General features: G+C 36.7%; 3 protein-coding genes across 9 annotated transcripts in view; all 3 read right to left on the bottom strand.

The window, feature by feature from the left end:
* Positions 1 to 6329, bottom strand: part of LOC111492411 (beta-hexosaminidase 3-like) — a 13957-nt gene extending 7628 nt beyond the window's left edge. The window contains exons 1-9 of the mRNA XM_023141749.1: positions 6323 to 6329; positions 3995 to 4533; positions 3511 to 3591; positions 2501 to 2536; positions 2293 to 2404; positions 1390 to 1460; positions 693 to 823; positions 553 to 618; positions 327 to 427 (exon numbers count right to left, since the gene is read on the bottom strand). Coding sequence (XP_022997517.1) covers positions 327 to 427; positions 553 to 618; positions 693 to 823; positions 1390 to 1460; positions 2293 to 2404; positions 2501 to 2536; positions 3511 to 3591; positions 3995 to 4533; positions 6323 to 6329 — 1144 coding nt within the window. The remainder of the gene's footprint in view (positions 1 to 326; positions 428 to 552; positions 619 to 692; positions 824 to 1389; positions 1461 to 2292; positions 2405 to 2500; positions 2537 to 3510; positions 3592 to 3994; positions 4534 to 6322) is intronic.
* On the bottom strand, positions 6252 to 15063 carry LOC111492019 (sister chromatid cohesion 1 protein 4-like). 3 transcript variants are annotated; one of them, XM_023141168.1, is made up of 16 exons: positions 14254 to 15063; positions 13212 to 13473; positions 13007 to 13104; positions 12863 to 12912; positions 12634 to 12683; positions 12400 to 12490; positions 11951 to 12245; positions 11351 to 11830; positions 10808 to 11257; positions 10557 to 10701; positions 10139 to 10275; positions 9130 to 10064; positions 8830 to 8863; positions 8607 to 8709; positions 8287 to 8416; positions 6252 to 6741 (listed from the first exon to the last, which is right to left on the bottom strand). In XM_023141168.1, the coding sequence occupies exons 1-16, from the start codon at positions 14375 to 14377 to the stop codon at positions 6643 to 6645; spliced, it is 3483 nt and encodes a 1160-aa protein (XP_022996936.1). In that variant the 5' UTR covers positions 14378 to 15063; the 3' UTR covers positions 6252 to 6642. The 3 variants fall into 3 exon arrangements, with proteins under 3 accessions (XP_022996936.1, XP_022996937.1, XP_022996938.1); XM_023141169.1 differs by having other exon boundaries at positions 11951 to 12249; positions 12422 to 12490; XM_023141170.1 differs by having other exon boundaries at positions 11351 to 11734; positions 14254 to 15062.
* Positions 15064 to 15685: 622 nt separating this feature from the next.
* Positions 15686 to 22580, bottom strand: part of LOC111491998 (mitochondrial proton/calcium exchanger protein-like) — an 8945-nt gene continuing 2050 nt past the window's right edge. For 3 of the 5 annotated variants that reach the window (XM_023141130.1, XM_023141128.1, XM_023141129.1), the window contains 14 exons: positions 21198 to 21902; positions 20742 to 21114; positions 19885 to 20031; positions 19682 to 19770; positions 19499 to 19591; positions 18658 to 18784; positions 18074 to 18138; positions 17820 to 17994; positions 17345 to 17533; positions 17208 to 17255; positions 16900 to 17046; positions 16707 to 16789; positions 16522 to 16637; positions 15859 to 16061 (listed from right to left, as the gene is read on the bottom strand). In XM_023141130.1, the coding sequence (XP_022996898.1) occupies positions 15979 to 16061; positions 16522 to 16637; positions 16707 to 16789; positions 16900 to 17046; positions 17208 to 17255; positions 17345 to 17533; positions 17820 to 17994; positions 18074 to 18138; positions 18658 to 18784; positions 19499 to 19591; positions 19682 to 19770; positions 19885 to 20031; positions 20742 to 21114; positions 21198 to 21790 (2328 nt within the window). In that variant the 5' untranslated portion in view covers positions 21791 to 21902 and the 3' untranslated portion in view covers positions 15859 to 15978. Of the gene's footprint in view, positions 16062 to 16521; positions 16638 to 16706; positions 16790 to 16899; positions 17047 to 17207; positions 17256 to 17344; positions 17534 to 17819; positions 17995 to 18073; positions 18139 to 18657; positions 18785 to 19498; positions 19592 to 19681; positions 19771 to 19884; positions 20032 to 20741; positions 21115 to 21197; positions 21903 to 22580 lie in introns of all 5 variants that reach the window. The other 2 variants (XM_023141131.1, XM_023141132.1) reach the window with 2 other exon arrangements.

Here is a 22580-nt window from a genome sequence, read left to right as displayed (position 1 = left end):
TTTTTTTTTTTTTTTTTTTTTTTTTCCAACAAACTAGAGAATGTTCGTTGATGCATTTATTTTCTAAGGTTTCAAAAAAAAAAAAAAAAAAGTGTCATAGACTTGAAAACTCAATTTTTTAGAAAATCATTTTTCTCTTTAGAACTCAATTTTTTAGAAAATCATCAAAATTGAGAACTATTTACCAAAGTCTCTTTGCACTGATTTTGTGGAAGGCCCTGTTTTAATTCTGCTAAGAATTTGAATGTAACTCTTTTTCCTTTCTAGACGTTTATAATAATATAATGGAAAGAACAAGAGAGATTGTGAGGAATGTGTGATATTACCCGACAGTATTCCATCTATTACTTTAAAGGTGAACTCATTACTGACATCAAGTGGCTGCTTACAGTCCTTTGACGGCCACAGCTCAGGATAGCCAACTCCCCTGGCAAATGAAACCATGACGTCCTCACACAAGTTAACATAGTGAATCGCAAGGAATAGAAGGTCAGCATTATTCTTTGTAGTTGGGTTGGGGGGAGATAAATTCAATAATATTGTTGTAATTACCATGATAAAGCATGTCCAGGAACATCAACTTCAGCTAATACACTGACTCCACGTCGTTGTGCATATCTACAAAGTTAAGAAAGAAAATTAAAATGGAACCTAACTCTTAGTTAGCACATCCAAATAAAAAGGATGCTCACCTCACAATTTCTGTAGCATCCGCAATTGTGTACCGTTCTTGCTTAGAATAAGCACCAAGCCAAAGTTTTGGGAATGAAGGTATCTCCAATGGGAAAGATTGTGTATCGACAATGTGCCAGTGCAACACATTCTGCATAAAAGGGGTTAAAGTTGATTTTTGTAAGCAAGGATGGGAGCTTCAGCAAAAGCAGGTATTTTAGATCAGTTATTATTTGTATCAATATGGTCTGTCAAAATCTAACTGAATTTTCCTTTTCTCCTCTCCATCCATGCTGTACAAGTTTCAGCTAATTATCAAGCTCACTTCAAACACCAATGCACATGCCTCGTTCTCTTGTAACCTCGGGAAAATTAATTTTGGTTGGAAGAGGCAAAACAAGGAGAAAAGGACAAAAACGGAGACAAAAAGGAATGAAAGATTTGATTTTTAAAATGGCCAACCACTTCAACGCATGATTTCCATCTAGCTAATACAGTATCCATTTCTTGGTAGTAATAGTCGCGGAGGCATTTTCATTGATTAACTTTAAAGACTTTTCTTTATTTTAACAAAAAAGATAAACGCATGTTGTATACTGAGTAAGAGTAATTGGAAACTGAAACCAGCCAATAGCTACACAAACCAAGTTTTGAGCTAGTGAGCATTGCCTGAAAACTAATATCACATGATAACGCACAACTTAATGAATTCTATACCAGCTTTGCATATGCCATAGAATCAATCACTTTCTTTATAACTGGCAATGGCTGATAATGTCGAGAAGTATCTACACAAAGGTAATTTACAAGTCAGATAACAAGCCATGATTGGAGTTGGCCACCCTAGTAACAAAAATGTCAAACAAATAAAAAAAAAAAAAAAAAATCCAACGGAGTTTCCATTATATTTTCAACTTCAATGCTGACATTAAGAAATAACAGAAAGTTCACTTCCCAACAAATATCATGCTAAGATTCTAATCCCTTTTAGACAAGGAAGGTAAATCTTCCTCTAAGCCTCAGCATACCTCGAGTTCAATCCAAGGTTTCAACCAATGAATCATATAACAAAAATATAGAATTTTGCTAATTCCCTCAATCATCACTTTACGCCCTAACAACATAATTGAATAGTGTAGGTCATAGGGTATAGGCTGAAAATGCACTGCAACTATTTAATAAAGAGGAGAACTCAATCATCCGAATAGTATGAAACGTACTTCTTGCCTAATTATTATGCATAGTCCTTCCATAAAATTTAACCTATCATCATATTAGCTAAAGGGACAACATCCACCATAAATTGCTTGTTTAAATCAATAGATAGATTACATAAAATAACTAAATATATATATAAAAGAACACAATTTGATCTTTTGCAACAGTATCGACACTCATTAAGCAAAAGTAATATTTCAAAATATCAACATTTGTGTCAGAATTACCATGAAGGAAACAATATAAGTTAATGAAAAAATAAATAAACTACAGCATAGAAGAAATAAAAAGGAACTGAAACAGGACAGGGACACCAAGAAAGCATTTCTATCATGTCACTGTTGTGTCCAAGTATGGTCATTCAAGCAAAATTTGATATGGAAAAACTCAGAAGCATCTCACCAATTAAGAGCCCTCGATAGGAGAACCTTGGCTGATCAATAATATTCCATGGTACCTTGCGAACTTCAATTACCCTTGATTCAAAATTGAAAGAGCATAACTGACTGAAGGTCTACAGAATTTCACATTAAAAAGGCATTCTCAATATTTTATATATTCCCTTAGGCTCCACGAATATAACATTCAAGATTGAGTCTCAGCAAGTAACCTGAAGGCCATGCAAAGCCCCATAAACTGTACGAGCCTGCATAGTTTCAGAAAGTACTTAATTGATTAAGGACTAGAGCTACAAGAATAAATTAGGCCCATTAATAGTAAAGCATAGAACCACGCAAAATATATTCAAGACAAAAATATTGATCGTTGATGAAGATGACCAAAGATTTAATTTAAATTTCATTGAGTTTCACTTGTGGCTTTCACTTTTCAGACGGTAGCATCTAGTTTTGGAGAACTCAAGACACAAGAACCTCATTAAATTATGAATTTAACCGTACACTTTCAGGCTCAACTACCAGATTAAGTACATAAAACATGGTGTGGGTACAGCCTGATTGTGGTGCATTCGAAGTTTGAGTATTATGAACATAGTTATCTCCAAAAATAGACTAAGTTACCATTCGAGTTCATGGAAAGAACTTGATTAAATAAATCACCTTAAGTCCACATAATAAATGGTTTTATGAATTCAAATTTAAACACAAAAAGAAAAAATCATTCATATGAAATTTATTTTTATTTAAATAAGAAATCGAAAGTTTAAACTAAGTCAACAATAGAACTTTTATTGTTTACACTTTTTTTTTATAAAGGTATGTAAAGAACTACATATACTTCAAGACTTTTAAGATTTTGTAACTAGTATCAAGTTGTTGCAGTCGAGGCATTTTTAGATTTTAAAAAGAAAACCCAAATGTAGCTCAATTTTCAATCTATTCAAGAATTCAATTTTAGAACATGAACCACAGAATTCAACAACAAATACTCGTGATAAAAAATAAATAAGCATTGGTCAAAATATTTACAACATAAGTCCATGTTTGAATTAAAATACACAAGCCAACTAAAAGTTAACAACTTTTTTCCACAGTCATGGACGATGCTCATTTGAATCAGTATTTTCCCCTTTATGACCTTTTAGGTGACTGGTACGAAAATGAAAAACCGATAGACTAATTATCAAGTAAAGCGAGTAGGTGAAGAGTTGGTTTCACCCACCTGGAGATATGCATAGGCAGGCTTTCCAGGTGTAGGTGCAGGGACTGATAATGTGTACGATTCGTCTACACCATATTGTAACTGCAAATCCACATGGAAATTCGTAGAATTCAAACGATAATCAATGAAATTGTAGAATTCAAACGATAACCGATGGCCAAAAAATTTAGTTCCAGAACAAATTACAATTCATTTGATTGAAATAGACCTCCAGAATCAAGAAAATCGGAACTAGAAACCAACGATGATGGTTCAAAAGTGAAAAATATGTTAAGAACTCCAAATGCATGATCATATCGTCCTTGAGAAATCCAAGAAATGTGAATTGAACTTGAACAGAAACTTCAAACGCATTCTCAGAAAACCAAAAAACGATGGAACAATGTAGAACAAGCTCTCTACATAATTCCCAACAACTCTGAAGTCATCAGCAAATCCAGAGTATGGAAGGCTAAAAACAGAATCAACACAATCATATATATACCTCATCGGAAGGCGAAGAGACAACAATGTGGATTCCAAGAAGCAGAGCAGAGGAACCCAAGCGAGTGATATTAGCATCAACAACATGAGCAGCATGAACCACATCAAGTAACCTCGAGAATCCCTCCTGGAGTATCCCTGAAGCATCGCTGAAGTTGGAGCCCTGAGTGTTGAGGCGAAAATCCTTCGCAACATACAACCGACGGTGGCCACCATGAGTGACCGACACCGGCAACGGCCATATCCGCACACCTCCGGCAATCTCATTGCTCCGGGAAGTGGCGGAAGCGACTAAAAAGTAAAAAAAGAGCTGCAGAAGCAGAATGGCGGAGGAGTGAACTGCCATTGTTATACAAATGGAGAAGATAAATGCTGATGAGAATGTTATACAAATGGAGAAGAAAGAAATTAGGCCACACAGAGCAGAGAAGCCATAGCAGAAAGTGACGATTAGATGATGGGGAAAATGATAAACAAATGAAGAAGAACAACGTGGAACTCCAAAATCGGACTGCCTTTCCGGTACGTACCGGCATTTTACTTATATGGTCACTTTCTCGTGATTTCATAAATAATTAACAATAAATTATTTATATTTCTTATAAAAAAAATTAACTCATAATGTTTTTTTTTTAATTATTTATTTATTTATTATTATTATTTTTTTTTTTGGCAGGGATTCAGAATGGATCGATGTTTCCAAGGAATTCATGAGAATGGAGTTTTTCAAGAGAATTATATATATATATATATATATATATATATATATATATATATATATATTACCTACAGACTATTTTTTAATATATTTATTTACTATTATTATTTTTTAATAATTTTTTTACTATGGTAATTTTAACCCTTTTCACAATTCAAATATAATTAAAAAATAATTTTCTATCATGCATTAATTTAATTATAAAACATAAATATAATGTAAAATTAATATAATTATAGAGAAAACGACAATTATTTTTTTTTTAATTTATGAAATTCAGCTAAATGCATTTGTCAAACTTATTATTATGAAAAAAAAAACTTTATTTTATTGAAATTAATAAGTTTAATAATACTTTTACGCTATTTTCTATTAAAATTTATAGGTGAGTTAGTAAAAATTAGATCGAAGATAAAATTAGAAGACTTATTTAATTTACCGAAACTTGAAAATTAATACCTATTTAAATCGATATAATAATAAAAATAATATACGTACATTTGAACCTTATATATCAAATAATAATAATAACAAACTTAAAAAAAAAACATTATAAAATCATAATTGATGAAATTAAATAAGTCAAAGCCTTTTTTGAAAAATGAAAAAACATTATTATGGCTCAAATAATGTAATGCTTAATGGTCCCTTCCAAGAACAGCGGGCCCCACCTTCTTGAATAAATCACGTGCATCCCAAAACACATATTCCCCTACCTATGCTTAATTATGGGTGTTCATCTTCGGCTGTTATGGGACGCCACGTGGATGGCTGGATTTGACCGAAATTAATAAATTAATAAAAATACTCATAATTTATCTAAAACATACCCTTAAACTTATAATATATGATTGGTAAATATTTAAATTTATTTTATATGTTATAAGAATTAAATGAAAAGTTAAAAGCATGATATATCTAATATTTAAAGATTCTAAACCTTTCTTAAAATTTAAAATACAATATTAAAATTAAAAGTTTAAATTAATTTTTTTTAAAATATTATGCCTACAAATAATTAAAAATAATAATTTATGATCACCTAATTATTGATTCAATTATATTTCATGATATTTACTTAAACCTTAAAAGTTGGTATACCCACCTAATTAAATTAAATATTAGTTGAAATTTAACTGTTATTAATTAATTAATTATTATTTTACAAAATTACATGATTTAAAATAATATATCATACATATTTTAGAAAAATAAAATAAAAGTAGACTACACCCACGAGGACACTATTATTGGAAATTGAGTAGGTGACGCATAAGTCCCAACGACGCTCCCCACTTTCGTTTTAAGCACGTGCACCCCACACACATGGACCCTTCGTTAATATAGACAGTTCTATCTTCTCTCATCTCCTAATCCTATTTAACGCCACGTGGATGGCTAGATTTTGACCGACGGCCTTCACAAGGATCTTAATTTATATATTAATTATTATATAGTTATGAAGCTAATCGAATCTCAAACAAGTGCTCTTAACTTAAAAGATATTCGATCAATAATCAAAGTGATTCCGTATCAATGATTCCAACAAATAAATCAGAAGATCTTCAATAGCAAAGACTATTTTTACAGATAATATATACATGAGAGTACCTGTCATAATACAAAAGTTGGGTATCATAAACACATTAATATACGATATGCCCACTTGACTCGACTCGACCCGACTCACTGACCCACTTACATAAATGTCTAGCTTAACAAAGCAATATATAAATAATAATAATAATAACAAAAACGAAAGAAAAACAAAAGATTATTTTGTTGGGAAGGGGAGTTTTTGATGATGGAAAGAGCTATCGACATCCCGAGAGGTGCATCGTCGAACTAACATCTACCGGAGCCATTTTGTTTTTTGGTTTTTTTTTGTGGTTTTTTCCCAGCTGTGTATCTCTGCCTTTTCCTAGAGTAAATCAGAAACTTGATTTCATGAGATTTATTCTTGGCTTTAGACTAATGTTGTCAAAGGGTCTCTCCTGTTCTACATGGAGGTAATCCTTTGTCTTGAGAACCTGCAGAAAGAAGGATATAACTTTATGCATAAATGAACCACCAAAACAACTTGTTCCAATACCATGTATTATTCAAGAACACAAAAAAGCAGAAGATTATCAGTAGGCGTGTTACAAGAATACATCATGTGAAATCATGTGAGATCCCACATCGGTCGGAGAGGGGAACAAAGCATTCTTTATAAGGGTGTGGAAACTTCTCCCTAGGAAACGCGTTTTAAAACCTTAGGGGAAGCCCAAAGAAGACAATATCTGTTAGTGGTGGGCTTGGGCTGTTACAAGTATTGGAGCAAGACATCGGGTGGTGTGCTAGCAAGGACGCTGATCCCCTGAAGGGGGGTGGACACTAGCGGTGTGCCATTAAGGATGTTGGACACTGAAAGGGGAAAGCCCAAAAGAGAAAGCCCAAAGAAGACAAGTGGGCTTGGGCTGTTACAAGTATTGGAGCAAGACATCGGGTGGTGTGCTAGCAAGGACGCTGAGCCCCTGAAGGGGGGTGGACACTAGCGGTGTGCCATCAAGGATGCTCGACACTGAAAGGGGCTGGATTAGGGAGTCCCACGTTGATTGGAGAGGGGAATGAGTGTTAGCGAGAACGCTAGGCCCTAAAGGAGAGTGAATTGTGAGATCCCAAATCAATTGGAGAGGGGGATGAAGCATTCTTTATAAGGGTGTGGAAACCTCTCTCTAACAGGCACGTTTAAAAACCTTAAGGGAAGAAGTTTGGGAGGGAAAGCCCTAAGAGGACAATATCTGTTAGTGGTGGACTTGGGTTGTTACACATCAAATCTTCCAATTGTCTGCCTACAACATGTGAGATCGTCTCTAACAAACAAAGGATAAGTTTTCGCATCAAATTACTTCTACGAGTATTAATCTGGTTCGTACCCCATCCCCTATTTCCGACACCCCTTTCCCCTATTTCTTATTGTCGATGTCTCCTCCCCACCTCTTCTTCCTCCTTCTCTTCCTGCCCCGCCCCCTCTTCCCAAACCTCCAACTCTGGTGCCAGCGTCGGCGTCGGTGTCTCCTCCCTACCTTTTCTTCTTCCCCTTCTTACATTCCTCTTTTCCTCTCAATGAAAGAAATTAAAGCAAAGTTGATATTCATTCATCTTCTTTCTCGTTGATAATGAATTTACTAGTCCTAGGATCAAGAACAACAATGAAGAACACAAGATCCGAGAAAGCCAGAGGCTCGATCTCATTGACGGGCACTCGCGTATCAATGTTCAACTGCACCAACACTCTCTTTCCTGTAATAAACCCTCCTATCAGCCAAACACGAGCCCTAGTTGCATTTCATTTGCCTTAGTGAATCCAAACAACAGACCTTCACAAAATAGAGCCATCATTTCTAGCCTTTCCTAGCTATGTGGTATTCAAAAACCATGCACAATTAGCAGAAAGAAGAAATTTTGGCTGGCAAACATGAACCTAGATAGCAATATATCGATCGACGACCATACTCAGAAACCAAGACCACATTTTGTAATCATTCCGTGGTGCCGACAATGAAAATCTACGAGGGTTCAAAATGACATACCAGTGTCTCAAAAAACATTCTCGATGCTTCCTTCCGAGTTTTGTTAACGAGTAAGTTATCCATGTGAAGGACCTTTCTCCCATGTACAGAGTCCCTATCAAAGAGATTTTGAAGATATCTAGCCACAGCCCTGTTTAAAAGAATAAGTGTTCGGTAAAATTATGAAGGAAACGAAAAGGCAACCCGAAAAGTGGCTTCATTTAGAAGTAACACATCAATCGTACACGATAACTATCCAAACGACACCACCTTAGAGCGTATATATCAATGTAAAACTTATCCGATGAAAAAGAAGGTAGGTTGAGTAAGAAAATACATGCCTGGTGCGGGACGACCATCCACTGTTTTCGAGAAAGCTAGGATCAGCTGCAAATTGCACGTTATCCTCATCTTCTTCATCGTCGTCATCTGCGTTCAAAAATTCTGGAGGAAAACGATACATCATCAGCAAACATAACAACAAGAGTTGCTTTTATGTAACACAATAAGGACACTACTAGTACAGAATCAAGAATGTCAAAATAAGCGACATGAAATGCAAACCTATATCATTAGCCACCGTGGCATCCTCGAAGTCCTGCACGACACATAAAGTTTTAGACACGAGAAGCAAACAAGTATTGACGTAAATAAAGGGTACGCTTTTTCAGGAAATTCTGTACAAAGAAAATAAACAATTTCAGAACATTTGTATTGATTTAGAACAGTAAGAACCCACAAATTCGACTTCCTTCTTCCTAAACATGGCGTTCGGGGACTGATGGGTGTTCGTTTTTTCTTTCCAAAAAAATTTGTAATCCAACCCTTTCATGCTTTAAAAAGAACAAAAAGAGAGAAACATACACCACGATCTTCGGCTATTGGACGATTGAGGACAGTCATTTCAGTGTCCACAATATCGAGCAAATCAGCTTCTTCGGGATAGCTCGGATTCACAACTTCATTGAAGGAGGTACTTTTAAAATCCATATCGAATCCTGGTGAATATTGAGAATCCATCTGAGCTCCATCAATTAAACAAAGAGAAGCTCCATCCTTCTCATCACAAACAAAGTCTGCTGTATTTACTCCATCTGCATCGATTTCCCCTAACTTAACATCTAAGATTCTTTCGGCAGGTTTGGCGCCATTTTCTCGAGGTGAAGTTACAAGGGAAAAATTGTGATCGGGTTTTTCATCGTCAACATTATCTCTGATCTCGGTGCAATCATTAGCATTAACAGTGTCAAGACCTACATTCCCCGATTCCACCATAAAAGTATCTTCAACACCAGGCTGAGATTCCAATATTTTCTCCGGAGAAAAGCAAGAAATATCCATTTGCAACGAAGCATTCCGATCATCATATTTATCCCCGATGATTAAAGACGGCAACTCTAACTCCTTGATATCGAAGCTATCGACTGCATCAGCAATATTTCCAGCTTCATAATCAATTTTTTCTCGCTCTCTAATGGGTTCCAGTCCAGCATTCTCAGTTGAAGTCACTTGCTGCTGGTCTTGAACATCAAGATCAGGACACTCTAAGGCTAACTCTTGTGCGAACTCAGTTTCGATCTGAATAGTATCCCGAGAAGGCTGAGATTCGAAATCATTTTTGTCGACCACTGCATCAGGGTTTGTTTCTGTAGCACTTTCTTCAGTGGTATTTGGCCTAACAGCAGACTCGAAATTGTTTCCTGCCTCAGTCGAAGCACCGACGAGATCCTTCTCGTAAACCCTGATTTCACTGAGGTTAAATGCTTCTGCATGCAATGAGGACAGTTCCTTGGAGATACCTAAAGCATAAGGAAACAAAAGATGATTACTAATTAGCAAGCAAGGAGAGATTATATAAAGAATGCCTGAATACCTGAATATATGGATTCACTGAAAATTTCATCTTCTAAGAATTGTCTCTGAATCATTGAAATTTCCGGACGAGTACAAGGTGCCTTTTTCCGAACACGGCGTATGTCTTCAGTGCTAGTAAGTTGGTGACGTATTGTGCTGAATAATAATAGTACATGTGCTGTTAGCGTCTCGGCACTCAGCAGGAAAGAAGAACCGTTTACCACGGCGAAGGTGAGTAATTACCAATTAAATTAAATAGTGAAATGTGTACTAGAAACAGGTTTTTTCTTGAAATATTTAAAATGGCAGGTTAGAGACGAAATTCCAAAAAAACAGCTCATCGATTAAATAATGAACAAGGAACTATAAATCGATAATAAAGTAAATCTTAAATATTGTATCGAGTATATAAACAAATGGATGCATATGATACATACTCTCCATGCAAAACCATCATATCATCCATAAGCACCTTCTTCTTTGAGGTGCCAACTCGGAGTGCAGGTCGTGAACGTTTCAAGGATATTGTTTCATGCACAGGAGGTGACGGTTTCATTTTCAAAACTGAAGATCGTCTTCCAACTAAATCAACAGAAAAAACTAACTCAGTGACATCCTAGTCTACCAATTAGAAAGTCAGAAATATCAGCACACTTTCTTAAAGATGTCAAAAGGAATGTAATAATACCTAAAATAGATGATAATAAATCATCATCATCAGGAATGGACTCTGCAATCCTCTTAGATCGGTGCACCCCAACCGACTCGGCTGAGTTAAAACTCTGGGCGGTTAAAGTACTTTCAGTAAAGCTTCGCTTCTTCCCAGATAAAAGTTTAGTTCCAGAAACACCGTCATCCTCGGCCAAGTTTCCTTTGTCAAGTGAAGAATACAACGGTAAGTCGTCACCGTGTGTTTCAGTAAGGCCCTCTGGTACAGAAAGCAACTTCTCCGGTGCAGGGAAGTCTGAGGTCGGAGATCTATTAGAAATCTCTGTGCAAATATCATTAGACAATGCACAATCCAAAGGTTTGTTCGGATCCCTGCAACTAGCCTGTCCATCTTCAGAAACTTCTGTACCGGCTTTCTCGCTTATTTCCAAATTTCGCATCACAGCATCAGTTGCCCGGTAGCTTTCGCCTAAAATCACAAATGATTAACTAATTAATTCTCAAATTTATGAAGTATATCATGGGAGCTTCAGAAGTATGAGGCATAACCACCAATCGATACCTTCAAGAGATGACCTATCACGTTCGATTCCATGGGAATTGCATGCCTGAAGCACAGGCTTCTCCATGGATGTAATTTCTTCACCATTGAAAGAATTTTGAGTCTCAGTGTCCTTCGGCTCCTGAAATTCCTTAGATTCAGCATCAATAACCTCAGGTCTCCCAGGAGATTCCTCTTGGTACGTTGAATCCGGGGCAACTTTTCTAGGAGAGAGCACTTCAACCAAGTTGTCCATGGGTTTTAAGGATAGTTGACCCTCTGATGCTAATGCATACGTGCCATCTGAACGAGCTTTATGGCCAAAGTCCTCCAAATCAGGGGTGACACCGGAGCAACTAGGAGACACGGCAGTTACATCTAACGAAGATCTGCTACGGTCATATTCTGCATCAACGTGATCAAGAAAGGTCATTTCAGGCTCATTGTTTATTACAACTCCATTGTTCATTTCTTCTCCTGTGATTGGGCCACCCAATGCATCTGTAATACATATGAGCATTTTACAGAAGACGGGATTTATCGTTTCGGTAGAAGCAGCAAACCATGGTTATCAGGATTCTAGAGAACAACACAAGTGAGAAAAAGTTAAAAGGTAATTACCTCCTTTCGTCTTTTCCGTTGGCAACGAAAACTGTTCAAGTTTTGGGTCATTAGAAGGATGGCCATTCTCTTCAGCATGCATGATTCTTGTACTCTCATAATCCAAATCATTATGGGAAGACCAACCTAAAACATCAGTAGTACCACCATAAATATTCGACTTCCTGGATTCATTATTTTCAATTCCGACAGCTTCCAGATCTGTACTATGATCTTCCACTTTCAAAGAACCATCACTATCCCGTACGCTAGACAAGTTGCATTCATCCACTCGTCTCGTGGTAGATGCTGGATCCTGCGTAACATACAAACTAGAAATGTTCGGCCAATTCTTATGACAATTCGTAAGCTAAACAAACAATAAACACAGAATATAAAAGAATAAATAGAAATCTTAAATCATCAGATGATAATAAATCTATATTAACCTGAAACCGATTAGCACGTACCTGCACTGTTTCAAAGGTTTCTAGGATTTCCTCCATATTCGCATCTGTGTCTTTCAAGACGGTAGATTGAGAAGGTGCTCGAACATCATTACTGCAATCACACACACACACGCACACGAACAAAACAAATTTTGAGTTCATGGGTCGACTGGCAGACGGGATATAGCCTTAAAAAAAGAGCCTTTAATCATAGCAGTCAAGCTTTAAAATATCATATAGATATAAAACGCTTACCCTAAGATCTCATCGTGTTCCTTAACGGTGATCTTCTCCGCAAAGAGCTCCTGCTTGTCATCAGTAAGTGGGAAAGGGGGAGCAAAATTACAAACAGGAAATGCAGGAAAAGGAAGAAGAAAGGAAGGAAAAACTAGCCATTTGTACTTTCGCTTTCACACATCTAATCGTGCAAGATTGCTAGCCACGTTGTGGCAGCCTTCTCAAAAAGTTTCTCATATTATGTTACCTCGTCGAGATCTAAACCAATTTGTGAAGCATCTCCATCACCGAAACGTTCTGCAAATCCAAGAAGATTAAATTTTTTTGGATCAGCACTTAATGTAGTTGACTACAATATCGTCACATCGAACGTGTAGCAAAGAATACAAACCATCCAAGCCAAATTGAGAAGTGGTGTACACTACACCCTCCATAGTATCTTGAAGGGTGATTTGCTCCCGAGAACTAACGTGATGATCAACATAATTGCTGCAGCAAAATTAGAGGTCATTCACTGAGGGGAAAACGCTACAACACGGCTTTGTTGCTATTGCCACAGGTTCATTATAAATAGAACTGAAAACCCTTGAACTAACCCCTGATAAAGTTCGTTGTCTGGAAGCTCAAAATCATCGAGATCAAAAGTTTCGGGCAAAGTGATAGAATGATATGGAGCAGTAGATTCTTCAGGTGGTAAATCGACAGCAGTAGAACGGAACGCTTGCTTTATCTTAAGCAGAGCTTCACTACAATCGTCAAATAGGTAACCCACCTTTCTAGAATATATCCTCACCACCCCAAGGAGAAGATGGCTGGACAATCGCAGTGCAATTGGCACATCGGGGAAAAGAATTGAATCTGTTCCGAAAACTCGAATAAATAAGTAACTTCCTAGTTCCTCTACCAGGGAAGCCCAATCAGTAAATCAAAAAATGCATCTATGGAACCATAATATCACAAAATATAAGTTTCATAACCAACAATAATTTCATTTAGACAGAAAGCACACGGCTGTCTGTAACAGCCCAAGTCCACCGCTAGCAAATATTATCCTCTTTGGGCTTTCCCTTTCGGGCTTCCCCTCAAGGTTCTTAAAACACGTATGCTAAGGAGAAGTTTTCACACCCTTATAAGGAATGCTTCGTTCCACTCTCCAACCAACGTGGTATCTTACAATCTACCCCCCTAGGGGGCCTAGCGTCCTCACTGGCACACCACCCGGTGTTTAGCTCTGATACCATTTATAACAGCTCAAGCCCACCACTAGCAGATATTGTCCTTTTTGGGCTTTCCTTTTCGGGCTTCTCTCAAGGTTTTTAAAACGCGTCTACTAAGGAGAGGTTGTCACACACTTATAAGGAATGCTTCGTTCCCCTCTCCAACCAACGTAGGATCTTCCGCCATATTACAAAAACCTCTATTTATCAAAAGATTAACGTCCTTACATATAGAAAGAGCATAGTACTCAAGAAACGCATGAACACCCAAAAATTTCAATCAGCTCTTAACACGAATCTGTCAAAAAATTCCCAATGCATGAGAAGATAATCTACCCTTATGAAACGTTCTAGCTTTGATTTGTCTAAGAACAAAAGGAGGAAATGAAGAACCAAGAACATAGAGTGAAGAAATACTAACCAACAGAGACCCCGATATCAGTGTCCGCCACTTGATTTTTCCGCAGCTTCCTCTCCAAATGTGCCGCTATCCATATTGTCCCAAGCGGCCCTTTCTTGGCCAATATGAATTGAGAATAGAACATTTTTCACTTCACCTATGAAACCATGAAAATCTCCAAATAACCCAAATTCTAAGCCAAGAAGATATCTCTCAGACACACTTGGACGCCAAAACCATTTCCACGAGCACCAAGAACACCATAAACAATCAGACAAATCAAACCCAACCCAATTGGTATAATTCACAACAAAAACCCTAATTCCAACCCACCAAAAAAACCCCCAAATTCCACCCCTAAACACACAAATTAGGCACCTCCAACCAAATTCCACACAGAAACCTCGAGAACTACAAACCCCAAGTAACAAAAACAAGAAAAAACCAAGCTACCAAAACCCCCAGAACTTCGAACCCGAGAAAGAAGAGACCCCAGTTCCCAAAACCCAAGTGGGGCTCCCACGAAAGCTCGAACACCACAACTCCGCTAACAAACGCGCAAAAAAACTCGAACCCAGATACAGAATCAGGTAGAAATCCCAGCAAAGCGAACTCGTGAAGGGAATTGAAGGAAAATGAGCAGAAAACGAAGCAGTGGGGAAAGAACCAAGTGAGAAAAGAAGCAATGTTGAGAGGAGAAGAGCGAGCGAACCGGATCGGGCCGAGTTGACCCACAAATTGAAGAGAGAGAGGAAAGGAATCTGTCTGTAACGGGAGAGAGAGAGAGAGAGAGAGAGAGAGGGGTTGAAGAAGCGGGTGTGGTGACACTCTGAGCTTCAAGGAGTTAGGAACAGTGAGCAAAAACACAACAGGAGCTGTCTCGATCCCACGCGTCGACCACCGATTGGTCTGTGTGTTTTTGAGTTTGAGATTTGAGAATTTGGCCAAAAGTTTTCAAATATTTGAATAAGCTTCGGGAAAAGGAAGAGCCGTCTTCTGAAAGCTTTGATTTTTATTTTTTGTTTATTAAATATACAAACACATCAAAACTATGTTTAACTCAACAATTAATTAATTAAACAGAGTTATTGTGTGGTAACGATTTATGCCATATTTAATACGCATTTGTTTTTTAGATTAAGCATTTAATAGATGTTATGACCCAACCTCGTATCAATAAATATAATAATAAAATTAAAATTAGTAGTTTTGAATTCTATTTCTAATGACCAAAATTAGTAGATCTTCATCCATGACTGAAGTATATAAGCCACACGTGACATTAACGATGAAAAGAGGTGATGTTGGTGGTTGGTTATTAAAGACAATGATGACCGACTAAGGCTAGAGAAATCTTCGACACTTGTAGATTGTTGCTGCGTGGGACGAAGAAAATTCATCGTACATAATTAAGGAAGCTATTGAAAAGTTACCGCAATTATTAATAGCAGTCGTAAGGCAAAGATAGTTTAGTCTATTCCATTATTTTAAATTATAGGTCAATTAATCGTACGACCATTTATCTAATCAATTATCAAAACTGCTATAAAAACGAGCATAGCTTAACTGACATAATGCGTGTACCTTCGACTAAAAGATCCAAGATTCAAATCTTCCGCCCGACTTTGCAACACTTGTCGTTCTTTATTGCATTTGAAAAGGATTTCTTAATTATTGTAACCTTCATTACAGTATATACTCTCCTCCTAAGGCCAACCAGGCTAAGGGTAACATGGTGCATTTCCTTTATGACTTTCCTGCTTCGGATGCATCCGTCTCTTCTGTTGCACTGCCTAGCTTCACAATGTCCTCAACCAGTATCTTTCCTTCTGTTAAAAGAAAGTAGGAACATGAGATTCATTAACGAAAATAATGAGACTTCAAGAACCAGATGGCCTTTGATGTCTCAATGTTCTAAGGTAACGAGTAGATCATGGGCTTAAGGATAACTCTAAATACGTTAAATGTAACTGCTCAAGTCCACCGTTAGCAGATATTGTCCTCTTGGAGCTTTCCTTTAAGGTTTTTAAAATGCGTCTGCTAGAGAAAGATTTTCACATTTTTATAAAAAATGTTTTGTTCTCCTCCCCAGCTGATGTGGGATCTCACGTCAAAGAATTAAGAGTTTTAAGTTATTAAGTTTTCAACTCGGGTTTGAACCTAAGACCACGGAAAGTATCTCTAAACGTTCTAAACTCTTACGACAAATCACCCTTGGGTTAAAATCAGCATTACATGTCAGGGACAAGAAACAGAGGCAGAAGAGTAAAATGAAGCAACATTGCTTACCTCTATCCTTGGAGAGATTGCTGATAATTTCCTGAATTCCCTCCTTGCCCAAGGTGTCCTTGAGATACATAGCAGCAGATGCAACCTCCTCAGCTGTCACTTTTCCATCATAATCCCTGCAAAGAAGTACCATATACATAGTTACACTCACATGATGCACATAGAATTAGAAAGCGGCAAAAAACCTGTCCAGCAATCGCCAACGATCCCCGATTTTGGCATCAACATCATCAATTTCCTTTTCGAGCTTATGAAGCATCGTATCAATCTGAAAACATGGTACAGATCAGAGACAGAAGCTAGACAATTGATAGTGGGTTAGCATTGAGAGACCAAAATAAGCTCATGAAATACAATTATGATGAAGAATCATGTTACCCTGTTAATAAGTGCTGACGAAACCTTGCGACCTAAAGTCGACTCGACATCCTGGTCGGTATCCTGCCTTGCAGCTTTGTAAGCCCTTCTTGCTTCTTCTTCACCATCTTTACCCTCTTTCTTGACCATGCTGTTGTACAGGTCTATCTGGAAATGGAGACAATAGCAAGAAAAAAAACACCGACCAATTAACCATGTACTGGATTCTTTTGCTATCTTAGAGACAATGAAAAAACTCACTAACCTACTGACATTTATGTTGTTAGACTAATTTGCAGTACACAACAAGATGAAATAATAAGTAATACCTCTTTCTTTACAAGCTGTAAGAACTCCTCACGTTCCCTGCTGACCGACTAAATGAAACAACACGTGTAAATGCAAAGAAAATAGAAGAGAGCAACAACGCTAGTGCTTGAAATCACAAATTGTTGTCAATTCTTACAGAAGCAGATGCTAAAACTGCCAATGCACGGCTGAGTTCACACAGCTGCTCTTGTTTCTCCATTGTTTTTGTTTTTTCTTTGGGTTCTTCTCCGGTAGTTGGACTCCTCATCTCTTCTAGTGCTACATCCTTTTGACTACCAGCAGTTTCTTGCATCTTAGCCAGCTCCTCTTCTTCTTCTTCTTCCTCCTATATATATATTATGAAGAGCATCAAAAACCCGAGCCTTTTCGAAACAACTAATCCAATACAACAAGAATAAGAAACCTAGATGATCTAGGTAACTCATACAGAATCAGCCACTCAAGTACATCAAAACTTTAGATCATGAATCAAATCAAACTGGCAACGCCCCTTCTCCCATAACTTTTCTTATAGTAATAATTGTAACAATAAGGAAGCCCCCCACAACCCCCTTCCCACACACACAACAAAAATATATATAAAAAAAATAAATAAATACATAAAAGAAAACCTTTATCATCTCTTCTTGCATTGCTAGGAACTCCAATTTCCTTCTTCTTTCTGAAACAGTATCTTCAGATGGCAAAGCTGTCACCCCTACGGTATCCACAACCTCATCCGGCAAGGAGGAGAGAGTTGCTTGTACAACTTCCTCTTGTCTCACCTTTCCAGACACAGAGAAGGCTCTGCATTGGTTATCAATTAGAAGACATATTTCATTGTCTTACAATTAGAAAAAAAAGCCACAGAAAGTATTTAATTTACCTAGAAAGAATCAAGAGCGAAGATGGTACAGAGTAGTTGAGAGATAAATCCAGCCAATCACGTAGCTACAGGAAATAACCAATATTTTACGTCAGAGAGAAAAGATTTTTCACTATGCATGTGCGTTTCAATTTAACCATTTCACACAAATTAAAGCAGTAGGCTGATGCAGCCCAGGAGGGTCACTGTAAATCTATTTAAGCAAGTTAATTAAAATCTCCAAGCAGGATAAATAAAGTTAATATAGCTATATCAGTGTACATATTTGGATAAGAAACCATCTTTAGTTAAGAAAAACGGAAGTATAATAGGAGGAGCCAAAAAAACGTTAGGCCTCAGATAATACAAGGTGCTACCAAAATATAGAAAAGGTTATAAGAAAGAGTGAATGTTGTTGTTGCTTCATAAAACCAGTGGAATTCATGGCAGACATACTTCAGGGTTGGACAGCTTGTGAGTTACAACAAATCATGGTTCAATTGAAGAAAGTAAAGATCGACGCACCGTATACAGAAGGTATAGTGTTCCTAGGTCTTATGTAATCCATTTAGAACAATTGATATATAAACAAGAAAAGAGGAAACCTGTTGTCTCATTTCCTCAACAGAAAGCAATCCAAGTAAACCTCGTTCTCTACAGGCTTGACGAAGCTCTGCTTCTGAAAGAGATTCCAGCCCCTCTAGCTGAATCATCCTATCATCATTCTTAATCCTGCAAATATAAAAGAACCCCGTGCTTTATAGAGAGAAATTTCTGACTACAAAAAATATAATGACTTCTTGTTACTTTTGGCATCTCCCACCCAACATTTTGTAAACAAGAAAATACTTGAAATTTATCAACAAATTCCTCAGATGCAGCCTCTCTAGCAAAGAAATATGGATGACCACAGAGACAAAAGATAAGACATTAAATTAGCACAAATTAATGCATGGAATAATTCAAAGAGTGAAGAAATAGTGGTCAGAACCATTACGTTTATGGTAATATACATCCTTCTCTAATAAAGCTTCCATACCAACTCTTACAACAAGAAGCTTAATATCATCAAAGGCCACAACTTGAACAATCACAAGTGATTACGTAAAACTACACACGTGGCTGAAAGGAAATTTCCTCATTGCTGATGAGACCATATGTTTCAATTTTCAAATAAAAGTCAAACTAAACTTGAAACAAGCAGGAAAATGAAAAACTTTTAGGTGAACTTTCACAAAAATACCTCGATTAGAATGTATAATAATCATTAAAGAAAACGTCCTTGACCATTACCAAACCTTTTTAACATGACAAACGGTAAAGTGGTAGATGCAAGAACAAGTACAATGAAGCTGCAACATATTTACAGCTAAAAACTTCAAATCCTGAATTATAAAATGCACAAGCGAAGGAATTATGCATGTCATGTTGATAGGAGACTCTTACTCTTGCAGTCTTTTCCTTAGCATAAAGCGCAAATATGCATCGGTACCAAATGGACTGATACCCATGTATTTGCACATATTCACCAACCGCGGCCTGCAAATAAATGAACGTTCACTGGATCTATATTAAAAGAAAATAAAAGCTAAAGGATAGAAGAACATAATTAATAAATAAAAATTTGACCTGCTTATGTTATCCAATGTAAGCTCATCATTGAATAACTTGGCAAATCCCAAAATTTCTTCATTGTTAACACGAGCACCCTTTCTGACCTATATAAGCAAAAGATAACATCCCCATAGAGCAAGGTGTATCAGCTGTGGTAGACAAAGCTGATAAAACCAAATTAACACACACTCCAGGAATGGAGGATGAAATCAACTTGCCTTAGTCATGAATTCATCGAGGTCTTCTGCTGTCTTTTTAATTTCTCCACTTCTGGAGTTTTGGACTTCCTTGGCCATTTCCTTTACAGTATCTTGAAGAAATTTGGCATACTCTATTCTAGCATTTAGCCTTCTTTTTAGTACCTCCTGAAAGATGGAAACTAAAATCAGTCCTATTCTGTCGAGAGACAGAGAGACAGAGAGAAAACATGACTTAGAGATCTACGAACTATCTCGTCCAATAGAAGGTAGAGCTTCAGATGTAAGAGCTACATTCATTACAAAATGTTCCATCTCCCTTGATCCACAAGTATTAAGGTCAGAACAACAAATATGTAGCACAACTAATTCATTCAAGAAATATAAAAAGAGAAACAGCGTAAGCTACTTAAAGTTGAAGGCCATAATGAAGCAAATATATATATATATATTTGCACTCTTCCCCAAAGAAATATCTGAAGTTTTCTCAATTAAAATTTAATTGACTTTCAATAAACAAATCATTCAAATTTTTACTATCACAGATTCATAGTCACATCACTGAAATGTCATGAGCCAAAACAATGTATTTCCTTTATTTATTTATTTATTGTTGGATATGAAACAATTTCATTGATTAAAAAAACAATTTCATTCATCCAAAGAGATCACAAAAACTTCTCCAATCGGATGTGACAAAAAATGTTTCCATACATAAGCTACATACTTATCATAATAGTTTGTTCGTGAAAAGAGTTTGTAAATAAACAGCAATTTCAGCAATAGAAATGAATGCAGTAAAAACACCAGCACAGGAAAAAAATGGCAGGAGAGTTAAGTTTAAAAGACTTAAGTTGCAAAATCAAAGAACAAACAACCAATGAACTGCGCGATAGAGTACATGCTTCGCAATCTCCACCCAGCTCTGCAACATTTACCTGTTCCTTCATCTTGTCCTGGAAGGTTGATGGTAACATGTTGGGAAATAATTTCAGGAAGACTGGCAATAAGAACTCCATGAACGGAACTATAATAAAAACTGCAAAAGGAACTAGCCTGAAAATATCAGCTGTGGTGCGTGTGAGTTGCTGCCTCTCCCTTCGAGAAAGGCCCTTCCCACCTGCAAGTTTCACCAATAACCTTGAGCTGATCCTAACATCTGCCCATAAAAGTTTTGTACCCAACCAATAGTGCTGCATTGCAGATTTAAATTCATCCTTCCAATGGTGAAGCTTCTTAGCCCAGTCTTCCCTACATGATATAATACTGTTCAATGCACTATGAGAATCAAACTTTAGATCAAACATGATGCGAGAAGAACAATAATTAAAAACCTGCTCATAGAAGCAATAACTCTCAAAGCAGGACCTATTCCTAGAAGCTTAGCCCATATGCTTTTCAACAAAGATTCAGCACTTTTCTGGGATTTTTGCATCTGCTTAGCTTGTGCTTTAACTGTACTCAAACCTTCAACTGCTTGATCACAATCTTCTGGTGATGGCTCTTTAATCCTCTTCGCAGATTGTTTTTCATTTCTAGCATTATCACCACTAAATTCAGGTGGACCAGCTGTGGCCGTCGTAGAATAATGTGAAAGTTGTATGACATTTCTAAAACCCATACAGGAAGCTGACGCTCCTCTTCCAATTCCATGACCAAAATTTTGAGGGTTTAGAAGAGTACTTCGAAAATATTCTGCAACTGGGAAGGATAAAAACTCCTTTCTAACAACTAAAGATGAGCCACCTTCGCATCCTCTATCAATAGCTACAGGAGGAGGATGGGAAATGCAGCCCAACCTCTGTAAATCATCAGCTTGAGATGCCTGCTCATGTTCAAATCTGGAGAACCTTAGATATAAGCTGGTAGACAGATTCTCAGAGCTGAAACAGTGCCTTCTCTTAACCAATATCGCTCTTAAAGCCATTTCTGCATACTATAAATTTGATTACTTATGTGGAAATCAAAGGCCACACATTCAATCAAACCACAGAATTTGTTCAGTCTGTGATCAAAGAAAGAACAACCCAACAAACATCCTGTCCAAAAACAGAAAGGAAATTACCTGAGGTTTCAACTTTTACAGTTCTACAATATATTAGTTCTACCAATATTATAACCTTCACAACATAATCCCAATCAATTATGAATTGAATTGTTGATTGAATATACTAAACTAAATGGGATGGTATGGAAGTATTTAATCCCTGGAAAGATAAAACTAAATAAGTAAGAGATAATAAAAAAAAAAAAATTACATTACCATATCACAATAAAGGATCCATATTCCATAATTTTTTCAAACAAGAGACAGAACTTCTCATTGACATTTGAAATTTGAAAGCTTACAAAGATATCAAAATAAGCATAGCTTGAAAGAATGTGTGAAGTAACCCCAATCTATCAATAAAAATTCTACGGAGAAAAAAGTCCCCAACATACATACACAGTCGCGGCAGCACTCTGAGAGTCATGTAGCAAGCTTTAAACGAAGTCCTATTGCTCATGAAAAAAGCTAAAAAAATGCTTCAATTTTCTACGGAGAAACGAAGTCCTATTGCTAATGAAACCAACATATAAATCTCACACCCATTCATACAAAGAGAATAACAGAACCATCCCCCCCTCCCCACAAAAAAAAAAAAAAAAAAAAAAAAAAAAAAAAAAAAAAAAAAAAAAAAAAAAAAAAAAAAAAAAAAAAAAAAAAAAAAAAAAAA

This window comes from Cucurbita maxima, unplaced genomic scaffold (genome assembly GCF_002738345.1).
Source record: "Cucurbita maxima cultivar Rimu unplaced genomic scaffold, Cmax_1.0 Cma_Scf00017, whole genome shotgun sequence".
Classification (NCBI taxonomy): domain Eukaryota; kingdom Viridiplantae; phylum Streptophyta; class Magnoliopsida; order Cucurbitales; family Cucurbitaceae; genus Cucurbita; species Cucurbita maxima.
This window is presented reverse-complemented; position numbering and strand designations above follow the sequence as displayed.